The following is a 25,649-nucleotide window of genomic DNA, read 5'->3' as shown; positions in this document are numbered from 1 at the left end:
TGTATTTTTGTGTGAGACCATGGGAGGAGCTTGATTTTATGTCTGGTGAACCATTTCTGTGTAAATTTGGCCATATGTTAAGGGTCATTGTCTTGCTGAAAGACCCAGTGACGACCCATCTTCAGCTTTCAGGCAGATGGCAACAGATTTTGATTTAAAATGTCCTGGTATTTCAAAGCATCCATGATGCCATGCACCCTAACAAGGTTCCCAGGGCCTTTGGAAGCGAAACAGCCCCACAGCATCACTGACCCACCCCCATACTTCACAGTGGGTATGAGGTGCTTTTCAGCATGCGCATCTTTCGTGGCACGCCAGACCCACTTAGAGTGTTTGGTGCCAAAAAGCTCAATCTTGGTCTTATCTGACCAAACAACATGGTCCCAGTTGAAGCCTGGGACCGTGTGTATTTTTGTGTGAGACCATGGGAGGAGCTTGATTTTATGTCTGGTGAACCATTTCTGTGTAAATTTGGCCATATGTTAAGGGTCATTGTCTTGCTGAAAGACCCAGTGACGACCCATCTTCAGCTTTCAGGCAGAGGGCAACAGATTTTGATTTAAAATGTCCTGGTATTTCAAAGCATCCATGATGCCATGCACCCTAACAAGGTTCCCAGGGCCTTTGGAAGCGAAACAGCCCCACAGCATCACTGACCCACCCCCATACTTCACAGTGGGTATGAGGTGCTTTTCAGCATGCGCATCTTTCGTGGCACGCCAGACCCACTTAGAGTGTGTGTTGCCCAAAAGCTTCTTGGTCTCACACAAAAATACACACTGTCCCAGGCTTCAACTGGGACTGTGTGCTTTGGTCAGATGCATTCTATCCTTAATAAAATATGAAAACCTATAAATGTTTGGGTGGTTTTAGTAAAAGCACTGTTTTTTTTCATTTGTGTAATTTTGACAAAGATCAGATCACATTTGATGGTGATTTTATGCAGAAATGTGAGAAATTCCAAAAGGTTCAGATACTTTTTCATACCACTGTAAAAAATAAAAAGGGCTTTTTGGGCCAGTCTATGTTAAAATGTCAGGGCTCTGTGTACTTATTGGGGCATTGGAGTAGAAACGTATTTTAAATTAGCTCTAAAAACACTAGTTTGTTTAGATACTGTAATTGATAAAATAAAAACAAATAAATGGAGATATTACAAAGTTATGACTGTCAAATTATACTTAACAATTCTACACTCATGATTTGGATAACCAATTGCTTGTCAGCACAATTATTCACCCTTTTATGAACCACTTGTGGGGGTTCGAACAGACTTCCAAGATCCAGTGTCGGACCCATTCCATTATTTTTCAATCACTGTCATTTCCTATCCCGTTCACATGGCCCGGCCCCATTATTATGTGGGCATGGCGGCAATCTAATTTTATCCTATCACACAGGAAGAGCATTAGCAGCTCATGTTGACGGTGTGCTTCATTGATTTTTACGAGCTGTGTAGGGATCACGGTTGCAAGTCACTGAACATGATCTGTGAAGGGCGTGCGATTCACTGAAAATGATCTATGACCATGTGGGGTCACTAGCCCATGCTCCAGCCCTCTCACACACATGCACACAGATGTACTAGGCAGGCTGAGTCATGAGTGGTAATGTCAAGTGATTTTACAATGAATCTCTCTTCACCGAGATGTGTGCTTACAGAAATTAATGCCTCACAGGCGCTGCACATTTATGCAGTCATCCATCTGAGATCGCTACTGTGACCTTAATAATAAATAATACGGAGCCCATAATAAACATGTTCTCTGATGAAGCCACGGGCAACACAACTTTGCCCGCCGCACTAAACAATCCCATCCGTTATAGCTACAAATGTGCATTTTTCATTCTTCATTGTCTTCATCTACACATTACACGAATACTGGATTTTAATAATTATTATTTGATTGAAAAAAATGCAATATTGTTTCTGATAAGAAACTGGATCCCCAACTATATTTGTTTTCAAACTGAATTTACAGCCTATATTCAATGAAGCAGAGAAACATTAGAAACCCAATCCTGAAACCCAGATGCAATAACATTCCGTTCAATGAGTGAGCATTGGCCACTGCAGACATTCTGCGCTGCCAACGTCTCTCTCTTTTTCAGAAATTACAGAGCAAGTTTCAAGTAGACACACATATTGTATATCATACAACATAGCAGGGGTATGACACGACACACAGGTCACGTGCAGGGATTTTTTTGTACAAAATAAAAAAAAAAAAAAAAGGAAAACTACCAGTCATGGCTGGAGAAGGGGGGGGGGGGGGGGGGGGGGTCAGTGATAGCAAGAAAAAGGCGGTGGCGGACTGGAGGGGGGAAGGTTGTGTGTGAGTGTGTGTATCCACAAGTGTATCAGTATTTGTACGTGTCTGTAAACAAAATAAGAGTCACAGGGCCCTGCGACCGGCCTTGGGAAGAGATTAGTTGCAAGAGATAGGGCCATCTGTGCGGCTCTCTCCAGACGGGAGGGGTGGGGTTAGGGTGTTCAGGAAAGGACAATTATAATCGAATTAAGCCAAATAAGTAATTTAACATGTCCAAATATGGTTGGTCTTCAGTGAAATTTGCGCTCCTCATGGCATAGGCGAGACTTCCGGTCCTTTAAGTCATTGCCGATAGTCGCGGTCTGCCTCGACAGTTCCGTCACCTGGTGCAGGGTAGCATCCACTTTTTGCCATTCTTCCTCAGACCGAACCGTGAGTCCACGGAGCCAGTTCTCGATCCGAGCCTCTACGCAGTCTTCCAATGCCTTGAATCGCACCGTTTTATCCGTGGTCAATTTGTTGATTTCCTTGAAATCTGCCGTCTTGGAAACTTTCCGGTAGAGCAGGGCAACTCCTAGGCCAAGCAGAAGGAACTCCACAACCGTCACGGCAAACAGCCAAATATCCCGATATCTTCCAAAGACAGGACAGTAAGACACGCTGGCTTCCAGTGATCCCATGAATCTCTCACATAACCAGCGGAGAAGGTCCCGTTAGGGCAAGACGGCTCTCCTGGTGCACTGTGTCTTGTTGAAAAAATCCTGTCAATTGCGCTGAGAGGCCAGCTAATCAGATCCATTATCGTATGAGAGACGAGTACAGTTAATCCACAGAGGAAATACAAAAAAAGCAGACAGACTACACTGACAAAGATAGCAGCACGCAGGACCAGGGAGGAAATACGTCCGACCGTGTCGAAGGCAGGAAGAAGAAGCCCATTGTGTTGCCCGTTGTTTCACCAGAGAACATGTTTATTATGGGCTCCGTATTATTTATTAGTAAGGTCACAGTAGCGATCCTCAGAAAAATGGCACGATCGGCCTGATTTCCGATCACATGATCAGTTTGGTACATCTCTACAAAATACGTTTTGAACATTTATCCCCAATAGTGACCAGTTTGCATGAATGTATTGCTTTTAAATTATTCCGAGAATCTTATTGATGAATTTAACATTCAGTGAAGGGTCACACCTCACCGACAAGAGCATCCTCAGTCAGACAGTTAAATGAACTGCCATGGACGATTGTCAAACTGATGCTTCTCCTTCATTCTTCAGAGATGGAATTCCGCAGGAATGTGTAAGGAGAAAGGACAGAAGGTTACATTAGGTGAGTGATTGCTCGTTTGAATGTGTCACGTTTTAACTCCTTCTAACTATCCTGGGAGAAGCTAATGGTGACAGTTTGAAGGCTGATGACACTCCTTCTTTCTTGTCTTTCTTCACCATGGAATCATGTTCCTCCTTTTTCTGGAGAAGTATCTAAGAGGGCGTGGTGTTTTACACCAATATAACCCCTTTGGGTGGTTCTTCAGTTGAATGAATGGATATTATAGTCCCCTTACCACATTTTATCCACATTCATTAAATGATTGAATCCTGTTTCGCACACATAGGTGGAGTTTGAGTTTTGTGGGAAGGAGGGCAAAACATGTTGATGACCGCGAAACGCAGTGTCAGCAATAAAATTAACTTAAAATACATACGGAGGAAAACACAAACAAGGCTGAAAAAACAGTTTCTGCTCTTGCACGCCTCTTTAAAATAAACTGTTGTAATTTAAGCCAAAAGAACTGTTGTGTTTGATAGAACAATATGTCTATATGCTGCCATAGCAGATTCAGGGCACATTAACCCCCCGAACTATTTTTAATTTGTCTGTTTTACCCCGGAAACCCCAGTTTACAGACATCGCACAACCGCTTTTGTTTCAACCCAGCCATAAAATGAAGATAATTAATTATATCTATTATTCAAAATGTCTGTCATTTTTAGCTTAGAATCATTAATTGATGTCTAATATTTCATTAAAAAAAAAAAAAAAACGGCTTTAAAAAATGATTCACTTGCATATTTTAAACTTTTAAACAAATTACGTCACAATAAAAAAATAGTGTCTGTAAATAATAAATCTCGGATATCTACCTCATAACAATCGCTTAATAGAAAACGTAAATAAAAAACGTTTAAAAGGGTAAATATTTGAAAAAGAAAATCTCGACCACTCCTTGATGTCTGCGATTTCTGCATCGCGACCCTTGTTAAATGACCATGTTTCACCCATAAAATCCCCCAAAAATCCGGCTGTGGCCATTCACAGCTGTGTCTTGACGCTAAGGAGTTTTTGGATCGAAAAGAGGTGAGTACGCGATAATATCTCGCTAAAATCATGGCGTCTTTAATTATGCTCTTTTACGCTCTCACCTCCTGTTAGGGTTTTGCTGTTTAAAAAAAAAAAAATATATATATATATATATATATATATATATATATATATATATATATATATATATATATATATGTGTGTATTTTTTTTAAATGCCCTCCTGTTCAAAATTTTCTTTCCCCAGAAAATAGAGATTTTAAGCTTTCCAATGATGCGTATAGGACAATTTTGAAAGTTGGCCAAATTGGGGATCTCAGAGCGGAATTTCAAGTCACTGTTCAACTCATCTTCACACTGTTTGTGTTCAATCCTCGGTTTAAGCCCAGTTGTTGTTGAAGCTTTTGAAAGCTTAGGTGTAAAGCAACACTTGGTTACTTTTCAGTTTTGGTCAATTTTAGCGACGCCGGTGGACAAGAGCGGTAGTGTCTTGCCTTAAGGAAGACTGCGTTTCCCATGAGGACCAGTGCACACCCGCACAGTGTCGTGTGAAACTATGATCTCCCAGTCGGCTGCAGAGGGATTAAAATACATTTCTGTTTCCAGAAACGACACAAACATTTTTTAAGTTTTCCAATGCTATAAAAATGTGTAGTATAAATATTAAATTTCAACATTTCTGTCAATGAAGATTTGCGTCATAGCCTGCGACACACGTTTCTATCAGCAGGGTGAGATGCCAGGCAGGTGGCTATTGTAAACAAACCGGCAGCTGTGTAATGGGCCATGAATCTGAAAGGGAAAAACAGAAAAATAACTGAGAACAGAGGATTCAATGTGAATGTGAATGTTTAATCTGTGGCGAGAAATCGTCAAATAACAAAAAGAGTAATTAGGAAAGAAATTTCCAGAGAGGGCATGCTTCATTTAAAGCTTAGTACCCAGTTGCGAGTGATAGAAAAAGTGCAATTGTATTCCTTGTGAAGAACTTAGGAGAAGAAGTGTGTTGCATGTCCAAACTCAACTACTGCTGCAAGTCTTGTTGCAGCCCGGTAGATAATAAAGCGTGGAAAACTGTTCACAGATGGTGAGTACATGAAGGAGACACTATCAACATATCAGAACACCTATTTGCAGACTTCAAAAACAAAACCAAGATAATAAAGAAAACCAAAGACATGCCAAGATAATGTTATGCACATTCCATTTTGTTGTTTTTCGAAACCTCAGATTAAAAATGACATCAAAAGCGGATTTCTTTATTGCATTTCTTTAATTCCATAGAAGCAATGAAACAATTCATTAATATTTTAATGAAAAACGTGAGGTGGCATCATACAACAGAGTAGTTTGTTGAGTAACGTGGTTTGTTGGATGCACTGCAGGGAAAATAAACATGAAATCATGAAGGCTCATTATGTATTTTTAGCCAACTTAGTCATTTTGATAGTAGGCTAATATAGCTAATACAGATACATACAGCATGGGTTGCCTTCATTATTAGGCTTATCTAAGGCTTTTAATTTTTTGTGGCTCCAATATGTTTTTTTGGTCCAATATGGCTCTTTCAAGATTTTGGGTTGCCGACCCATGCTTTAGATGAACACAAAGCCGATATCCTGGCAGGAATCTTCTTTAACAGCTCTCGGTCTCTCTCTGTTTTTATTTTTCATAGCAGTTAGGCTTGAAAAGCTAAGAATTATCGACAGGGGGACTTTAGCAATGTCTTTAACTGCATCTGGGCCGAGCATCTTGCTGACAATGGCTTTGCAGACAGGTAGTATTAATGTCTCTACCACAGTGAGGGACTTTTTGGATTTAGCAACAAGTTCAGAAACAAGGCAACTTTGAGGGCTTTTTTATTTACATTTGTAGTTTTTTCTCAAAAAACTTGCCTGTTTCTCCATGTTTTCACAAAGGTGAACAAAATAGTCCATCGACTTGTTTTGAAGTGAGGGCTGTTTCGTTTGGAGATGACGCTTAAGCTTGCTTGGCACCATTTCGCTGTTGGATAGCGTTCAAGAACTGCTCGGATTTCTAGCCATCAGCCACCTTGCTGTCCTCGACAATGTGTTGGAATAAAACACAGGGGGAGGATTAAGAGTCGTCACATATGGATAAAATGGAAAGGACACTTTCGTGTATATCGACGCTTGACGAGTCTTATCAAATTATGTACAGTAGACGTGTTGATGTCCACATTGTCGCAGACAACAAGGTGGCTGATGGCTAGAAATCCAAGCAGTTCTTGAACACGACACGAGCAATACCTCGGTCATCTGCATACGACCAAGAACTTTCTATACTGTAAAAAAAAAAAAACAACCTATAAAATTTACTCAATAAAATTGAGGTAATTTATACTCAGTTTGACGGTGTAAAGTTTGGTAAATATTAGCTTGGTAAATATTACCGTAATTTCCGGACTACAAGCCGCTACTTTTTTCCCTCATTTTGGGTCCTGCGGCGTGTGCAATGATGTGGTCAATTTGTGTATTATTCTGACGGCCGTTAGGGGCGCTCGATCATGGAATGTGGGAGTGAGACACGTGGAATATATGTGTCGAGGAAGAAGCTAGTTTGCACTACTACCGGTAGTTTAACTTTGTGCGTTGTGCATGAATAGAGGTGGCGGACCCTCGTCTTTGTGCAAGAGTAGAATTGGCAGACCTGCATCATGGAAAATGCTAGAAGAAATTAAATTGGCCATCCGAGTTGTATGGGAAGATTTGATGACGAGCGGCGAGAGATCGTTTGCCAAGACTCGCCGCATGCGAAGAGCAGCTTTTGCACAGGTTTGCCGGGGGAGCCTGGCAGCGTGAAGCGCTGTGAAAGAGTCCACCATTACCAACGGGTTTCGAGAGGCCAGTCTGCTGTGTGACGAGGCGAGGAGGACTGCACAGGCTGGGAGTGAATATGCCTCATTATGGGTGACATTGAAGGCGACGGCGAAGGAGAGACTGAGTAGGTGCGTGGTGAAGTGCATCTGAGCGTCTTCATATCCGACACTGAGGGTGAAGACTTCCATGGTTTGAATGCACAGGAAGAAGATGAAGATTGCTAACAAAGACTTTTATGTTTTTATTAACCAGCACAATTAGTGTTGCACCGCCATGCTGATGCTATGTAACTTCCGTGGCGCTGCTATATAACTGCCGTGTTTGCCGGCGCTGTTTGGAACGAAAAGTTAAGGTGTGTTATTAAAAGTTTGAAAACTGTATTTCTTTGTCAGTGTCTCTTGTTACTAAGTGGGCACACGTGGCTTATAGGCAGGAGAGGCTTATGTATGTACATAATGGTTTTTCCTTTAAAAATGTACTGGGTGAGGCTTGTAAGCAGGGGCGCCCAATAGTCCAGAAATTACGGTACCTAAATGCGTCAACAATAACATACTAAAATAATTTGGGTAAGTTTACTAAACCTTTTGAAACAGATTATATCACTGAATACCTATTAAAATTGAATATTATTTACTCATAGTTGTAGTTAAGGGTGTAACGATACATGTATTTGTATTGAACCGTCTCGGTACGTGGTGCTCAGTTCGGAATGGAGGCGTACCGAACGAGTTTCTGACGTAATGTAAATCTTACTTTTCGAGGCTGTGAGTCGATCCGGTTACAGTTTCTTTGTGTAGATCATATTTACTCTGTCTTCTCTACTATAATGTGGACCAACACGGTAGGACAGTATAACCCAGAAACATCAACGGCGCGACAACGTGTCCGCTGCGAGAACGCAGTGAAACGCGGGCGTCAAAGTCAACCAGCCAATGCACACCAGTGCGGCCGCGTGTTAGACGCGTCCCAGAAGCGGCTCAACATGACGCACACGAAAAGAACGGCAGAGTTTATTATTTGACGCGAGACGCAACCCACCTGCGTCAATACTACTACCGGTAGCTAGGATCGGGCAGACCGGTAGTCACTCGTGTAAAAATACGGTGGATCAGGTCGATTTTTAAACTAATATGCAATCGTAACTCACTTTTTGAGTCCATCAGATCTCTTGAGTGGTAGATCGGGGCACAGTTGACTTGTCTTTTGTCTATTTACTGCTGTCTTCTCTGCTATAATAATAACCAACACGGCCCCGTGTTCAATACAAAACCCTCCTGCCACAACAAAACAAGTAGGAACTAATATTCACATAGGAACTAAAGTTATACAACTTAGAATATACAATATAAATCAACACTACATCACATTTGTAAAATAAAAACACATAATCGAATAAATGATAGGTCATTTAAATAAAATAAATTGAAATGAGCTAAAACACCTGTAATTAAATAATAAGAATACAGAGATCCTGCATTCACAATTAAATGTAACAATTTCTGTGTGGCGCTTTAACTTGAGAAAATCCACCAATAAAGCTTTTGAAAAGTGTTCATTAGAAAAAAAAATGATTCACTGAGGCATTTCATTTGTAAAATACAGTGGGACAAATAAGTATTTAGTCAACCACTAATTGTGAAAGTTCTGCCACTTGAAAATATTAGAGAGGCCTGTAATTGTCAACATGGGTAAGCCTCAACCATGAGAGACAGAATGTGGAAAAAAAACAGAAAATCACATTGTTTGATTTTTAAAGAATTTATTTGCAAATCAAGGTGGAAAATAAGTATTTGGTCAAAACCAAAAGTTCATCTCAATACTTTGTTATGTACTCTTTGTTGGCAATAACGGAGGCCAAACGTTTTCTGTAACACTTCACAAACTTTTCACACACTGTTGTTGGTATTTTGGCCCATTCCTCCATGCAGATCTCCTTTAGAGCAGTGATGTGTTGGGGCTGTCATTGGGCAACGCGGACTTTCAACTCCCTCCACAGATTTTCTATTGGGTTGAGATCTGGAGACTGGCTAGGCCACTCCAGGACCTTGAAATGCTTCTTACGAAGCCACTCCTTTGTTGCCCTGGCTGTGTGTTTGGGATCATTGTCATGCTGAAAGACCCAGCCACGTTTCATCTTCAATGCCCTTGCAGACGGAAAGAGATTTTCACTCAAAATCTCTCGATACATGGCCCCATTCATTATTTCCTTTACGCAGATCAGTCGTCCTGGTCCCTTTGCAAAAAAAAAAAAAAACATCCCCAAGCATGATATTTCCACCCCCATGCTTCACAGTGGTTATGGTGTTCTTCGGATGCAATCCAGTATTCTTTCTCCTCCAAACACGAGAACCTGTGTTTCTTCCAAAAAGTTCTATTTTGGTTTCATCTGACCATAACAGATTCTCCCAGTCCTCTTCTGGATCATCCAAATGCTCTCTAGCGAAGCCCAGACGGGCCTGGACGTGTACTTTCTTTAGCAGGGGGACACGTCTGGCAGGATTTGAGTCCCTGGCGGCGCATTGTGTTACTGATAGTAGCCTTTGTTACTGTGGTCCCAGCTCTCTGTAGGTCATTCACTAGGTCCCCCCGTGTGGTTCTGGGATTTTTGCTCACCGTTCTTGTTATCTTGCATGGAGCCCCAGATGGAGGGAGATAATCAGTGGTCTTGTATGTCTTCCATTTTCTAATAATTGCTCCCACAGTTGATTTCTTTACACCAAGCGTTTTACCTATTGGAGATTCAGTCTTCCCAGCCTGGTGCAGGTCTACAATTTTCTCTCTGGTGTCCTTCGACAGCCCTTTGGTCTTGGCCATAGTAGAGTTTGGAGTGTGACTGCCTGAGGTTGTGGACTAGTATCTTTTAAACCGATAATTAGTTAAAACAGGTGCCATCAATACAGGTGACGAGTGGAGCCCCGTAAGACCTCGTTAGACCTCCTTAGAAGAAGTTAGACCTCTTTGACAGCCAGAAATGTTGCTTGTTTGTAGGTGACCAAATACTTATTTTCCACTATAATCTGGAAATAAATTCTTAAAAAAAAATAACAATGTGATTTTTTTTTTTTTTTTCACATTCTGTTTCTCACGGTTGAGGTTTACACATGTTGACAATTACAGGCCTCTCCAATTTCTTTAAGTAGGAGAACTTGCAAAATTGGTGGTTGACTAAATACCTATTTGCCCCACTGTCAGTGTCAAAATCTTTGTGATTGGGATTGCTTTTCTCTTTAGCACAGGACTTCTTTTTTCTTCTTTCTTTCAGAAAGAAAGCTGACCAATACGCGGGGGTCTGAAAGGCAAATTGTTGTTGGATGATCTTTAAATACCCGCTACTTTTTGAGCAGAATTCTAGCTTTTTATAGGCTTATGTTCCTATTGTTGAAAGCACAAAGGTGTGTAATAAACAACTAGCACATTTATATTTTGCATTTTGTTTTCTTACTGTACCGAAAATTAACCGAACCGTGACCTCTAAACCGAGGTACGTACCGAACCGAGATTTTTATGTACCGTTACACCCCTGGTTGTAGTGTATTGTATTGTATATTTTACTGAATGTTTTTTTTTTAATTTTTTTTTTTTTAAAATAAATATTAATTTAAATATCCATTTAATTATTAATACTGTAGATTAGGTCTGTTTTACCCTGAAATCAGTGTACCCAAGTGAAACATTTGATTGTCAACTGTTTTCTTATTCATAATTTGCTCATTAAATTTAACATTTAAAAAATTGTCTGCCCAACATAAATTGCATGCCAACATTTTTTGCTTATAGTATGAGTTTAATTACATTATAAAAGAATGAGTGAAGAACACGTCTCCCTCTTCCAACACACCTGAATCAAAAAATCAGGATCATTATCACACCTGACGATCTCTCACGGCACACTAGTGTGAAGCAGCACACTGGTTGAAAAACATTGCCCTAGTCCATCAAACATGGCATTAGAACAGGGGTGTGTAGATTTTTTATATTCACTGTATGCAGATTTTGCCTGAAATAAAGTGTAAGGACGCATTTCATTCTAATTCAGGGAATACACAATGTGGGTATGGTTATGAATGTGTTGTTGTTGTGTGCACATATGAATCAAAGGGTGTGTGAGACCATCTTTTTTTTCTTTCTTTCTTTCTTTTTTTTTTTTTTAATAATGTGCTGTCATTCTGGGCTCTAGGAAGGGCTATTTCACTCGCCCTTCTCAAGTCTCATAACAGGGATCCCCTGGGAGGGAGAATAAGTCATTAGTCGGTGGCCAAGAGCCTTCGAGCAGCAATGATGAATGCAGAAATCACAGCAGACGCAATAAGGTGAAGGAGCTGGATAAAACCTGAGCTTCAAATGGATTCCAGCATGCTCAAGCATATAAATGCAGCTCATAGTTTATGCTGATATATGTGAGCCAATGGGCCATGCGTGTGTGTGATATTATACTACATCCCTCAATTGATTAATGCATTAAGTGGCAGTTAGGCTCTTGGTCATCGTGGCTGAAATGAAAAACGAATTGACTTTCAGGTAATTTAGATTGCATTACAGTGGCGCTAAACTAAAAAGACTGAGACACAAGGAAAGGAAAAAGGAATAATAGTTCCAGGTTGAACCCAAAATGCACAATTATAATCTACAGGTGAACTCAATTTGACTTTCTCCAAATTTTTGAACGCACACACAACTAGTCAATATTTTAGCACTTTTTGAAAACTTTCTGTTCTCCAACAATGAGCTGACGGCAAAATTCACAAAAAGGTGTTTGATCCGTGAATCGACTGATAGATTTTCTGGTTTAATTAGAACGGTTCTTTAAACAGTCATCACACAGTCAATCAGGTATCACGCTGTTTCGAATTTTGGCATCGGGAGACCACGATGACATGAACTGAATCAAAGCATATCAGCATTGCGAGTCTTCAAACAGGATTTTCTCAGTGGGAAGTGGCCACTGAGCATTACCAGCATGTTGCAACAGATATACAAAGAGACTGGCAAAGTCACAAGAAAGCATAAAAGTGGACGTCATGTCCATTTGTGAATTTTGAATTGAATCATTATGAATATAATAAATTCAGGACGTTTCATATTACAGTGAGAGGCATGGATACACACAACTAGTAAAAGGTCAAGTGGCTGGAATGAGCTAGTTGATTGACACAAGGAACAGGGTTGACAAGAACACAATACATGTACATAGTAGAGGTCAACCAATATGGGATTTTCAAAAGCCAATACCAATTTAAGAAAAAAAAAAGTCTAAATCTGTCTAAAGCCAATATTTGAGGTCGACATATTTTATTTTTTAAAGCATATTAATAATGAAAAGCGAATTGAAACACTTATTATACAGTGGTATGAAAAAGTATCTGAACCTTTTGGAATTTCTCACATTTCTGCGTAAAATCAGCATCAAATGTGATCTGATCTTTGTCAAAATCGCACAGATGAAAAAACAGTGTCTGCTTGAACTAAAACCACCCAAACATTGATAGGTTTTCATATTTTAATAAGGGTAGTATGCAAACAATGACAAAAAGGGGAAAATAAGTAAGTGAACCAGCACATTTGAGATTTTGCATGTCCCCCATTTTGGCAGCAATAACTTCAACCAGACACTTCTTGTAGTCGCAGATCAGTCTGACGCATTGATCAGGACTAATCTTGGCCCATTCTTCTCTACAAAACTGCTGTACTTCAGTCAAATTCCTGGGATGTCTGGCATGAATCACTGTTATTAGGACATGCAACAGCATCTCAATGGGGTTCAAGTCTGGACTTTGACTTGACCACTCCAGAACGTGTATTTTGTTCTTCTGAAACCATCATGAAGTTGATTTACTTCTGTGTTTTGGATCATTGTCTTGTTGCCGTATCCATCCTCTTTTTAGCTTCAACTTTCTGACAGACCGCCTCAGGTTTTCCTGCAAAACATCCTGATAAACTATTGAGTTCATACTTCCATTAATGATTGCAAGTTGTCCAGACCCTGAGTCAGCAAAACAGACCCAAATCATGATGCTCCCTCCACAATGCTTCATGGTGGTGATGAGGTGTTGATGTTTTTCAGTTTTTCCATTTTCCTCCACACGTGGCGTGGTGTATTACTCCCAAGTAATTCAATTTTGGTTTCATCAGTCTACAAAATATTTTGCCAAAACTTATGTGGAGTGCCCAAGTGCCTTTTTGCGAACATTAAATGAGCAACAATGTTTTTTTAGACAGTAGCGACTTCCTCTGTGGAGTCCTCCCATGAACACCATTCTTGGCCATTGTTTTACATATACTGTAGTTGATGTGTGCACAGAGATATTGGACTATGCCAGTGATTTCTGTAAGTCTTTAGCAGACACTGTAGGGTTCTTTTTTACCTCTCTGAGTATTCTGCACTGAACTATCGGTGCCCTCTGTGGTGGACGGCCACTCCTTGGGAGTGACGCAACAGTGCCAAAATCTCACCATTTGTAGACAACATCTCTGTCGAGTGATGAACATCCAGACTTTTAGAGAGTGTTTTGTATCCTTTCCCAGCTTCATACAAATCAACAATCCTTAATCGCAGGTCTGCAGACTGCTTTTGACTAAGCCATGATGCACATCAGACAATGCTTCTCATCAAGACATTTCTTACCAGGTTTGTGCTTTATAGAGGGTTGGGCAGCTTTAAGCCAGTTATTTTCCCCCTTCGTGTCATTGTTTGCATGCTATCCTCATTAAAATATGAAAACCTATAAATGGTTGGGTGGTTTTAGTTAAAGCAGACACTGTATTTTCATCTTTGTGATTTTGACAAAGATCAGATCTCATTTGATGCTGATTTTATGCAGAAATGTGAGGAATTCCTAAAGGTTCAGATATTTTTTCATACCACTGTACAGTATAAATATTACATGTGCTATATATAATAACTGTTCGATATATGATAGTTATATGTATGATTACTGACATATATATGTGTATGGGTGTCATTATGATTTTTTTAAGTATCATTATTATCATTATTATCGGGGTAATCATTATGATTAGTAAATTTGTTGTATAAGTGACTTGTTGCCATCATTGATGTCATCATTATCATTATGGTTGTTGTTGTTGTTGTTGCTATCCTTGTCATTATTCTTGTGGGTATTGCTATCATTTTCATTGTTATAGTGTGGTGACCATTACTTCAATGTAATTGAGTCCAGATTTTATAATTATTAATGAATACATTGAGTAAGATAGAATGCTGGTGCTGAAGGTGATAGTCAAAATAAAGTTATACAGTAGATGAAAACTAGTATGCAAACAAGTTTACATGTCTACACATTCAATATAGTCTGCAGTATTGGGATTGCAATGGGGAGCTCTAATGCTGGAGGCTAACCCCTTGGCGAAGGCCCCCAAATCCTGTCTTTTAACGCACAGTTCGAACATTTAGTAATGGGTGGTCCTCTTGCCAGGGGGTTGTTTCCCTCTGGCAGCAGGTCCACAAATAACATTGGATAACAAGAAACTGCAATTCCTGGAGAAATTACTCTGGGGCTTTGCTGTGTGGAGATACAGATCTTAGCCCCGCCCAGGTTGGTTTGGGGAAATTTCGGGGACAATAATAGGTCACTTCCTGTTGATTTGGGGACATTTGGGGGGCATGTCCTGGTCATATCAGGTCATTTGGGGGGCATGTCCTAGTCATATCAGGTCATTTGGGGACATTTGGGGGCGTGTCCTGGTCATATCAGGTCATTTGAGGACATTTGGGGGGCACGTCCTAGGCATATCAGGTCATTTGGGGACATTTGGGGGGCGTGCCCAGGTCATATCAGGTCATTTGGGAACATTTCGGGGACACGTCCTGGTCATATCAAGTCATTTGGGGACATTTGGGGGCATATCCTGGTCATATCAGGTAATTTGGGGACATTTCAGGGGGCCTGTCCTGGTCATATCAGGTCATTTGTGGACATTTGGGGGACACGTCCTGGTCATATCAGGTCATTTGGGGGACGTGTCCTGGTCATATCAGGTCATTTGGGGACATTTGTGGGGCGTGCCCAGGTCATATCAGGTCATTTGGGAACATTTCGGGGACACGTCCTGGTCATATCAGGTCATTTGGGGATATTTGGGGGACGTGTCGTGGTCATATCAGGTCATTTGGGGACATTTGGGGGGCGTGCCCAGGTCATATCAGTTCATTTGGGGACATTTGGTGGGCGGTTCCTGGTCATATCTGCTCATTTGGGGACATTTGGTGAGCATGTCCTGGTCATATCAGGTCATTTGGGGACATTTGGGGGGCGTTTCCTCATCATATCAGGTCATTTGGGGACATTTGGGTGACACGTCCTGGTCATATCAGATCATTTGGGGACATTTGGGGGGCGTGTCCTGGTCATATCAGGTCATTTGGGGAAATTTGGGGGGCGTGTCCTGGTCGAATGAACGATGACGATGTTGTCAAGAACAATGATTGTCACGATGAGTATCAGTAAAGTTGTTATTATATATATTTTGACTCTTGAATGTACAATCATTATAAGAGGACAGTGGTGATGACGATGATGATGGCTGTGGTAGTGATAGCAGTATTCAGCTTGAGCGTATGACGTTGCACTCGCGAGGTTTCCGCCGCTATCGCCATTTTGGAAGCGGGAAGTTCGGTGTGAGAACCCCGGGAAACATACACAGTGAGGCATTTCAACACAGGTCGCTCTTTAAAAATCGTTGGAAATTATTGTGCGGTAAAGAATTGCAACAACCGATCGAATAGAAAGGAGAATGTACAGCTCGACGGAACACCACTGAGTTTCTTCCGGAGCCCTACATGGAGAAAAGGCGAGGGTATGGTCATATCTGAACTTACCAAACGTCGAAGAATGGCATGGGTGGCCTCGATCAGAAGGAAGGGCATAACGTTTGATTCTCTAGTTACACACAGAGTTTGCTCAATGCACTTCCACTCCGGTAAGTTAATTTCGTTTGTTTACGCCAATTTCGGTAACTTTATGCCCTAAGTCAGCCTGTTGTTAGCTATAGCTACAGCTAAACAACTAGCATGCATACATGTGCATTGTCTTCATAAGACATAATTCCTGTCATTGCTAAATGAAAAAGCTGTAATATTTTGACGTGAGAGAGTGGCAAAGAATTTGTTCACAGGCTACATTTTCTGCAACAAAAAATTTGTACATCCGTGGTCGCAGACTAATGTAAACACACATTGCCTACCTTTGCTAGAAAGATGGTGTTGCCGTTTTCTATGGTCATAATGTGCAAATGCTGCGCCCATCCGCAGCAAAACTGTTCGTAGCTTTGTAGCGATTTGTAGTTTCGGAATTGCTGATGAGTGTAGTAACTTACACCAAACACTAAATACAGCACGATGTCTATTTCGCATAGTGGTGGAAGCTTGTCGACACCTTTATTCCATTTGTGTTCGGCTTGCTCGTAAGGGTCAACATTGTTCACATCCTTAAAATTGCTCACATATCTGTCCTTCGCCGTGGTAACAAGTTTGTCTCTATATCGAACTGGCAAGTTTTCCTTACTTTTTTCCATCTTTGGCACTCGTAGTTGAATTGTATTTGCCGTTAAGTTTAAATGTCCCGTGATGCAGACGTGCTTCCGGAATGGCTGCGTTGTCGCAAATCTCGCATGATCTGCTATGACGTAAACGCTCGAGCCTAATAGATGCTGATGATGATGATGACAGTTTTGAGATGTGGCTGTATTCTCATTGAAATTTAAAAGAGTGAATTGCGGGTGGGACCCAAAATAAAGCTCGGCTTCTTCCCACCCTTTTTCGAGCTACATATGTATGTATTTTGTTGTTATTTTGTAATAATAATGATTACTGTTGTTATTGTTTTTCCCCCTCTTGTCGTTGTATTTCGTTATTACTGCTCAACATCAATCAATCAATCAATCAATCAATCAATCAATCAATCAATCAATCAATCAATCAATCAATCAATCAATCAATTAATCAATCAATCAATCCTTTTATACAGAGCTGAGCAAATATTATTCAATTTGCATATATTCTGCTGTGCATTTTCTAAATTAACAAATAATTTAGTAATATCATTTTTGGGCTCGAGCACCTGCCCACCAATGCACATACTACGATAATCTGTAGTCCACAATTTACATAAATGTCTATCAACTTGACAAAAAAGCCTTGACGATGTTTCATTTCCTCTTTGAAAGCCTGTCTGTTAATTCCCCACATATTGCTTTAAAACAGTCATACAAGTCATTGTCTCACTTTTCAAATTGTTATCGTCAGAAGTCAAAGATGATGAAGCGGGATGCTGCTAATTAGGTATCAACTCTTCCCAGCTGTCTGTACTGAAGTCTTCCCTTTCATTGCGTCTTTTTGGGAAGTCTTTTGTCTGCCAAACTCCTGTCACATGACCTGTCTCACTTAATAATCACTGTGTGTCTTTGAGAATGTGTGTGGGAATACTCACATATATTTGCAGTGCCTTTCGGGATCGGTAAGTAGGAGCCGGCACTCCACGCTCTACCTTGGTAGTTCCTCTTACAGCGGCCGCAATCGGGCCCGGTGGTGTTGTGCTCGCACTCGCAGCTAAGCTTCTCTTTGTCAAACACGCAGCTGTTGGCGTGAAGGTTGCACTTGCACCTGTCAGAAAGGGTGTTGAGGTTGGGTGAGGGGGGCAGAGGTGGGGTAGAAAATGACAAACACATCAACGTGAGTAAAATTTCTACTTGAGGATTTTATATAGTTTGACAATTCAGGTGAAGGCCTGCGTGTCCTTGGCTGAAGGCGACAAAGCAGATAAAAGTCTACTCTCAAACTTCAAGAGGGATTCAAAGGAGGCAGGTGAGTCTAAAAAAGGAAAAACCTGGCTTCTTTATATCCCTTTTCCGTCTGTTCTCGCTCAGGTTTAATTGTCCCACAGGAGGATGCATAGCGGTTGCAAGGTCACAGTCGATAGTTGAGGGATTTGGAGTGAGAGAGGGACAAAAGGCTGAGCAACACAAGCCCACCGAAACACTGGAACAGACATGGGGAGAATAAAGGCGAGGAGCTCGTAATTCTGAAAGGTAATGAATAGCTCAAAGTTAGCCAGCGGGCAGCATGGCGCCACATCTACACTTTCTGTGAGGGATTAATATGAGATGAGCTCTCAGAAGCATATTTTCAGTATGGAAGGAGGGACTCCCTTAAGGTGCACTAAATCCTCACTCGTACCGCGCGCACAGTACATTCATTTTACAATGAACTCGGCAAATTCATTTTCGGCTGTCCCTAGAAGAGTATTGAGAGGATATCATTACTTTCTTTAATTAATGATGCCCGTCATTCGTCTCGTGATGTACTAAAGGAAAATATATAAATTGCTTGGATTGAAGCATGTGTTATTGCTACACATAAAATTCAAAATGTGTGTTATAAAGCGGTATACCGAAAAATTACTGTTACCGAAATTCTTTACAATGACTAACGTAATTTTGAACATGTCGGTAAATTCGGTAATTTAATAAAACAAGAAAATATAGGCTTTTCATCCCGCTTTGACTTTGTGTTGTCCAGCTATGTTCATTCCCCTTTAAAGAGCAGATGACACGAAAAAAAAAAGTCTTAAATGGCATTATTATGTGAATTAGAATCATATTTTGAGACGATTCGACTATATACAACAATTTAGCAAAGCGCAGATGACGAGAAATTAGTATTTTAATCTGCTGGTTAGCCATGCCTACCATTATAGGGCTTTAGAGTCCCCAACAGGTGGATGACGTCAGCGGTAGACTGGGCTCATCGGTTTTACTATTCAGCCCATTGAGGGGGAATTATTCAGAACGAGGAAAACGCGACGAAGAGAGCCGCAAAATGTCATTGTTTCAGTCTCTCTACTCCAATATTTTTACAGGATATTCTTTTTATCCAAGTATTTTTCCCCAATAGCTATATAAATGGCTTGAGAAGGACCAGTCAGCCCGTCAAGGAGGAACTATTCACAACGAGGAAAACGCGACGAAGAGAGCGGCAAAATGTCAGTGTTTCTGTCTCTTTACTTCAATATTTTTACAGGATATTCTTTTTATCCAAGTATTTTCCCCAATTTCTAAATAAATGGCATGGTCATGACAAATAACAGTCTTGTGCTGAATGGAATATGAAATAATAAAATTGCATTTATTCAGGACGACATGGCAAAATTACTCCATAATGGTCAAAACTGTCGACTTCACCTTTACTGTCTCACCTCCAGAACGATATTTTATGACACCTAAATCGGACATATGTCATTTCCCTTCCCCGGCTTCGGAGAATGTAAACAAACCAGAAGGCGTGACAGCTAGCCGACATGCTAACCCGAACCGAGTGATGTTTCAAAGTCTTCGAAGCGGAAAATCACACATAACTAGCCTGCATTATATGACATGACGACCCGGTTGTCGACTGTCTTCGCGGATCGGCAAACTGCCCGGCGGAGAGCAATTTACAGTTCGTTCCCGGAGGAGGGTGGCTGGAGTTGTTGTGCAGCTAACGTGCTGCTGCTAATGAGCATTAGGAGAGCTTTTTACACGCCTATCAATGATCAAACGTAAGTAGTCCTTTATAGACATGTGCCGGTTACCGGTTTCACGGTTTACCGTGGTGTGAAAACGTCGCGGTTTCAAAACCACAAAAATTTTCCGTCATACCTTAGTACGGTATTCGCTATTTTTCATGTGCCAAAATGCAGCCGAAGTGGCTTGGTGCGGCACCGCTCACCCCTTCCCGTTTGTTGCCGTGAGTGTCACTAAACAGCCAGCAAACCCAAAAACAAATCCTCCAAACACAAGGCGTACTTTTCTTCAATTTATTGAGCTCTCAAATCGTGGTGAAATATACAAATAAATACATTTAAAACGCTGTACAATTGTATTTTTCCACGTGTGATTAGGCTCAACAGGATAGCAGTAGCTCCATTAAAAAGTTTGCCAAAAACAAAACACACATTTTCCTTTCAAATTCAATATACAAACTAACTAAAACTTACAAAGACGAATGTTAGCCTAGGCTAAACTGGGAGAGCATCTTCTTTTATGTCTCACAGCCGCTGAGTGAGAGAAAAACTTGAATGCAGGGAAAAAAGAATCGCGTCAAAGATCGCTAGTTGAGAGATGAGGTCTCACTCCTCATTTTTTTTTTTTTTTTTTTAGATGAAACCTTTCCTCAACAATATTTACATTTTAACTAATTTATAAAACTAACTTATACATTTTTAACTAACTTATTAACTTATGAATTCTTTGTTCTTTTTAACACAAAGGCATGGCATCATGTAGACTAGAGTTGACACAGTGGCTGAAAATGGCGAAACTTCACTTGAGCTTCCCCCCTAAAAAAAAGTCATACAGTATATATTTTTAATTTTATTTAGAAGTGTTTTTACTATTCATAGCAATTATTTTGTTCTTACTCTAATATTGAGCAACTTGAGCTGTGGCTGTGGGTATAGTCTAGGTTCTATTTATTTTAATTTTATATAATATTTGTTATTTTTTGTTAATTTATTGATTTTCACATTATATTCATGTTCCAATTTGCAAATATGTTTTGAAAAAATCCTGTTCAATGGATTTTTTTTCTTTTTTTTTTTTAAACCCATACATCTCAAAATTTTGGAGCTATAATTGCAATACCGTGATACCGTGAAACCGCGGTATTTTTGCTCACGGTTATCGTACCGTGAAAATCTCATACTGGCACATGCCTAGTCCTTTATTTAAAGGAAGTTTGTAGTGTTTACTTTGTAATCGCTGTATTCGTATTTGACATAATACAAAACAAGATGTTTACTCACTTCCTCCTAAGTCCAATGGTCCCACAGTAGTAGGGCTTGGCCAATATCCACGGTGAATGGGAACCTTTTGAAACTCCAAAAAGGCGCATACGCCTCTCCCTCATACAGAATGATTTTTCTGCAGCCGTTTGGCTGGCATGATGCGAAAAATAAACGTATTAATCCGCAAAATCAGCTGAATCCTTCGTCCTCATACACAGCAGTACACTGTAGCGTGAAGAGGACGTCTTCTACCGTACACGTCACAGTGCCCTCCTCCTCAATGCAAGACCGAAGCCGGAAGTCACTCATTTTCATGGCGCGGGATTCAAAAAACTAAATAAAAATAGCGATCGCTTCCACACACATCCAAGCGGTCCATATCATCAGGGGCATAAAATATCGCGTGTATTATGAAATAAACATGCTTTTTCGTGTCACAGGCACTTTAAGAAAGCAGTCAGTGTGCTTACGTATGAAGTCACGTGGTTATCAGGAACTCAAACAAACAGAAGCCCGGTAGGCTAACGCTAGTGGCTATAGCTACAAGCAAATGTGATGGAATCGGGCTTAAGGGAGCTTCGCCAAACTTTCACCCGACATTAAGTATACTCTTGGCGGCCTCCAAACGGGCTTTCACCGGCTTTCCTCCTTGGTTCTCATGATTTCAAGAGAGGGTGCTTTCTACTAGTAGCCAGGCCACAGGCTAATGCTATCAAATGAGCATGATGGAGTCAGATAGTGGCTCTAACCTTATCAAAACGGCTGAACTTAATGAGTGGATTGGGGTCGGACTGCAAGTAGCAATTAGTATATTGCGTTATTTTGTATCTGTGTGTGTGATTTCTTTGACATCTTTTATGAGGGTAAAGCATTCAGCATAAATTATAATGCAACAGTGAAGCCTATAATATGACCGTTTAATGGCAACAGCTATTTTTCTGTATGTGATTGCTTCATTCTATGTCATTACTACCATTAAAAAATCTTATATGTTTCATTGGCAAAAGAGCAATATTGGGGGGAGGGGTTCATGTGTGCGTGCATGTATTAAAAATGATCTGGGGAAAATAAACTTGAAACCTTGAAGTAAACACTTGTGTTGGAAACATTGAAGTAAACACTTGTGTTGAGTAATTGTGTCACAAAAGCCATTAACAAGGAGTTGTCTGTTTGATGTGTTTTGTTCAAACTGTAAGTCACTTGCGTTACAGTGACATGTTTGCACAGTTGTTGTTTTGATTTTTTTATAATGTTGTATATTTTTCAAGTCATGTAAGCTGTTATAAATGTTCATTAATGAATTCTTATGGTTTACAAGAAATGTTTATATACTTAATGTTTAGACTTCATGTACAATCGTTTTAATGTTAAATTGAAATCTGGTAAATAAATCAACGAGAAACAGTTAATTTCTACTTCACACATTGATTCAGATTTTCAAATTATATAACAGTCCGCTTGGGCGAATTTATCGTCATTTATCGTTATCGAGGTAAATCTGCTCAATTTACTGTGATACGTACTAAGGCTATATCGCCCAGCCTTAGTGTGTTATTGATCAACACAGGTACATGCTAGGGGTACTAGGAACCTCAGGATACAATATTGATGATCTCACGATAGGGCAACAATTATTAATACATGGGGCAGGATATCAGACCAGGATACTCTCCAAAACAACTAATAAACAGAAAAACATGCTATTTTCATCGCTCCGCAGTTGAATTTATCACTAAGAGACATCTAATTGACCCTGTTGCAATATGTAATATGTCAATGAATCGTACAGTAAATAAAAACGAGGTCAGTAATTTTGCCGGCTGCGATTTATCGACGCGTGCGTGCATACATTGGTGCGTGCCTGTGTTTGCAGGTGCTGTGTGCACTCAGCACACGTGCGTGTTGATTGCATAGGAGCAGTGGGGGATGATGCACTCACTTTTTTTTTTTTTTTTTTTTTTTAACTTAAGTAAATGTACACATGCAGGTGCAAAAGTTTCTAAGAAAAAAAATTACTCAAGTAAAAGTACTTCCATTAAAATGTACAAGTAAAAAGTAAAAGTATTTTTGCCCAATGAAAAAATGTAATATACGTATATCATGAACAGCCTGACAAATTCAAAAATTCCAAAACTTAGTAGTAATGTGAAGTAATTTCATAACATGCTAAAAAGGTTCACAATTAAAGTAATTAAATATTGTCCAACAAATAAGCATGAAAAAATAATTTATATGGTAAATGGTGTTATACTTATATAGCGCTTTTCCACCTTTCAAGGCGCTTTACACTATCTCGCCATTCACCTACTGGTGACACAGCACCAGGAGCAACGTGGGGTTCAGTATCTTGCTCAAGGATACTTAGGCGAGTTCATCAGGGCGAAGAATCGAACCCACAACCTCTGGGTTGGGGGACAACTACTCTACCACTGAGCCACGCCACCCCGCATATGTTGTATATTTGACAAAATAATCGCATTTCCGAAGTTCGAGCCTGAAAGGGGACGAACCCGGAAGTGATACGTCACACCGAGAACAGCGATGGCAGCACTCCATACGCCCGCTATACAAAGCCCTTCAAACAATGATTCAAACAGCGAGCAAGCAATAGATTGAGCGCAAGGGAGGAGATCCAAGTTTTTGAAGAGTTGGAGGAAGAAGAGGAGCTTGGAATTTTATGCTGGCCCTAACATGCATTAGCCAGACGCTAATCAGGATGCAAACAATGTGCCTAGACTACCTGACATGGAATGGAAACAAGACTCATCGAGATTACAAGATTGGTAAGATATAGGCTGTTATTATTTTCATGATTTGAAGATGCAGGCATTTGCACATAATTTTATGTTTTTGTCTATCTGTTGACATTGTTTAAAAAAATAATAATCAGACTGCATGTTCATTTTGGCAGATCCTGCAGCTCTCGTGCATATAAAATAATAATATAAAAACGTGTGGGGGAAAGAAGGAGATGAGTCATTGATGGCTTTCTCCACTTTATTGTGGCGACAATAAGAAAACAAAATAATAGCGGACTGCCGTCACATTCGACCGCAAAGTTTTGCTTCTCGCTCATCTCCGCCTTGCCTCGCACTACCAGCTACTACTACTTCCAGTCCCAGCGTCTCTTAAACGGATCGTACATAGTGTCTTGTTATGAGCTTTTTGTTGACAAAGGTATCGAACACACGACGTGCTGACAACTTTGTTTCTTAATTAACACATGGAGCTAACAGTAGCTGGGGCTCTCGGCAGGCGTGAGGAAATGTAGTTTTTTTCACACAAGCGAACAGATTACAAAGCACCACTTCAGTGTTATCCTGAGACAACATTTCCCATGATTCACTGCGGGACTTGAGCCGCTCGCTGATTCGCTGCGAGATTGACTCAGTGCTAACACGCAAACAAACCTGCCGCTGTCAACGCTCTGGGAGGTCACGTTTGACAGCAATCTGCCACGGTCCTCCTCGCCAGCTGTTTGCTCGCCATTCACGCTCCTTTGCATTTGATCGCTAGTCTGATACACTCCCGCTTTTTCGGTGAGGTCTTTTGTGTTTATTCGTTATTGGATCATTTTTGTTCACCACTGTAAATAAGAGCACTGAAGCGAGAAGGGGTAAGTCGCCATTTCTGTTCAACCCGTTTTCTCCTGTTTTGTTTAGCGTAAGAAGCTAGGTTAGTGGCTGTCTTTTCTTCGTTCTTTTTCATGATCAGGGTTTAGTTAGCGGGTGGGGTTCAAGTGTAGATTCCTTTTGTGTGTTGTTTTGGCCTGGGCTTACCCTGAAGCCGCGCTTCATCCACATTTTGTACATATTCATTGCGAGTTTGATTGTTGTGTGAATAAATTTGTGCCACTTGTGAAATTGTGTGGCTCGTTTTATGTTACGCCCTCCGCGAGCCGTCCTTGGGACGTAACACTAGCGAACACAACAACAACTATGCCACGACTATTGCCACGAGTTGGCTTTCGGCTAACGTCGCTAGCTTCTACTGTACATTCCACAACAGTTGACAGCTCTGCTTTGACAAAGTCATCAGTAGGGATGGGAATCGAAATCCGATTCCAATTCGGAACCGGTTCCGAGTGTTTCGAGGCCTCGACATCACAATGAAAAAGCCTTAACGATCCCTTTAACGATTCCTAAAGACGCGTATTGCGTCGTGACGTGTCTTGTTGTCCAATAACAAACAGGTTTGCATCAACGTAAATCAGCGATGATGAGCTGCTAATAACAGTATGGTTAGCATTCGTTCGCTAGCATTAGCACATCGTTCAAACCACTACACAACTGGATTTAAGTGTCCGATCGCGAGTGGAAACACAACAACAACACAAAAGATGATACATACAGGTGTTGCCTCTGTAGATATTAACATTAACAAAGAACTAGGCTCGTAGAAGTGTTTCCCTCTCTCACTAACTCGCCCACTCGC

General features: G+C 40.6%; 1 protein-coding gene and 1 long non-coding RNA gene across 7 annotated transcripts in view; one reads left to right on the top strand and one right to left on the bottom strand.

The window, feature by feature from the left end:
• ntng1a (netrin g1a) overlaps window positions 1-25,649 on the bottom strand; it is a 343,888-nt gene that overhangs the window by 80,926 nt on the left and 237,313 nt on the right. For all 6 annotated transcript variants that reach the window (XM_057823739.1, XM_057823738.1, XM_057823740.1 and 3 more), the window contains one exon: window positions 17,883-18,055. In XM_057823739.1, the coding sequence (XP_057679722.1) occupies window positions 17,883-18,055 (173 nt within the window). The remainder of the gene's footprint in view (window positions 1-17,882; window positions 18,056-25,649) is intronic.
• LOC130908373 (uncharacterized) lies at window positions 17,798-18,464 on the top strand. The gene is made up of 3 exons (XR_009061587.1): window positions 17,798-17,909; window positions 18,159-18,256; window positions 18,336-18,464. It is a non-coding gene; the product is annotated as an uncharacterized LOC130908373 (long non-coding RNA).

The sequence above is a fragment of the Corythoichthys intestinalis genome, chromosome 20 (assembly GCF_030265065.1).
Source record: "Corythoichthys intestinalis isolate RoL2023-P3 chromosome 20, ASM3026506v1, whole genome shotgun sequence".
In the NCBI taxonomy this organism is placed as follows: domain Eukaryota; kingdom Metazoa; phylum Chordata; class Actinopteri; order Syngnathiformes; family Syngnathidae; genus Corythoichthys; species Corythoichthys intestinalis.
Note: the sequence above shows the minus strand (reverse complement) of the source record. Positions and strands in the feature narration are given on the sequence as shown.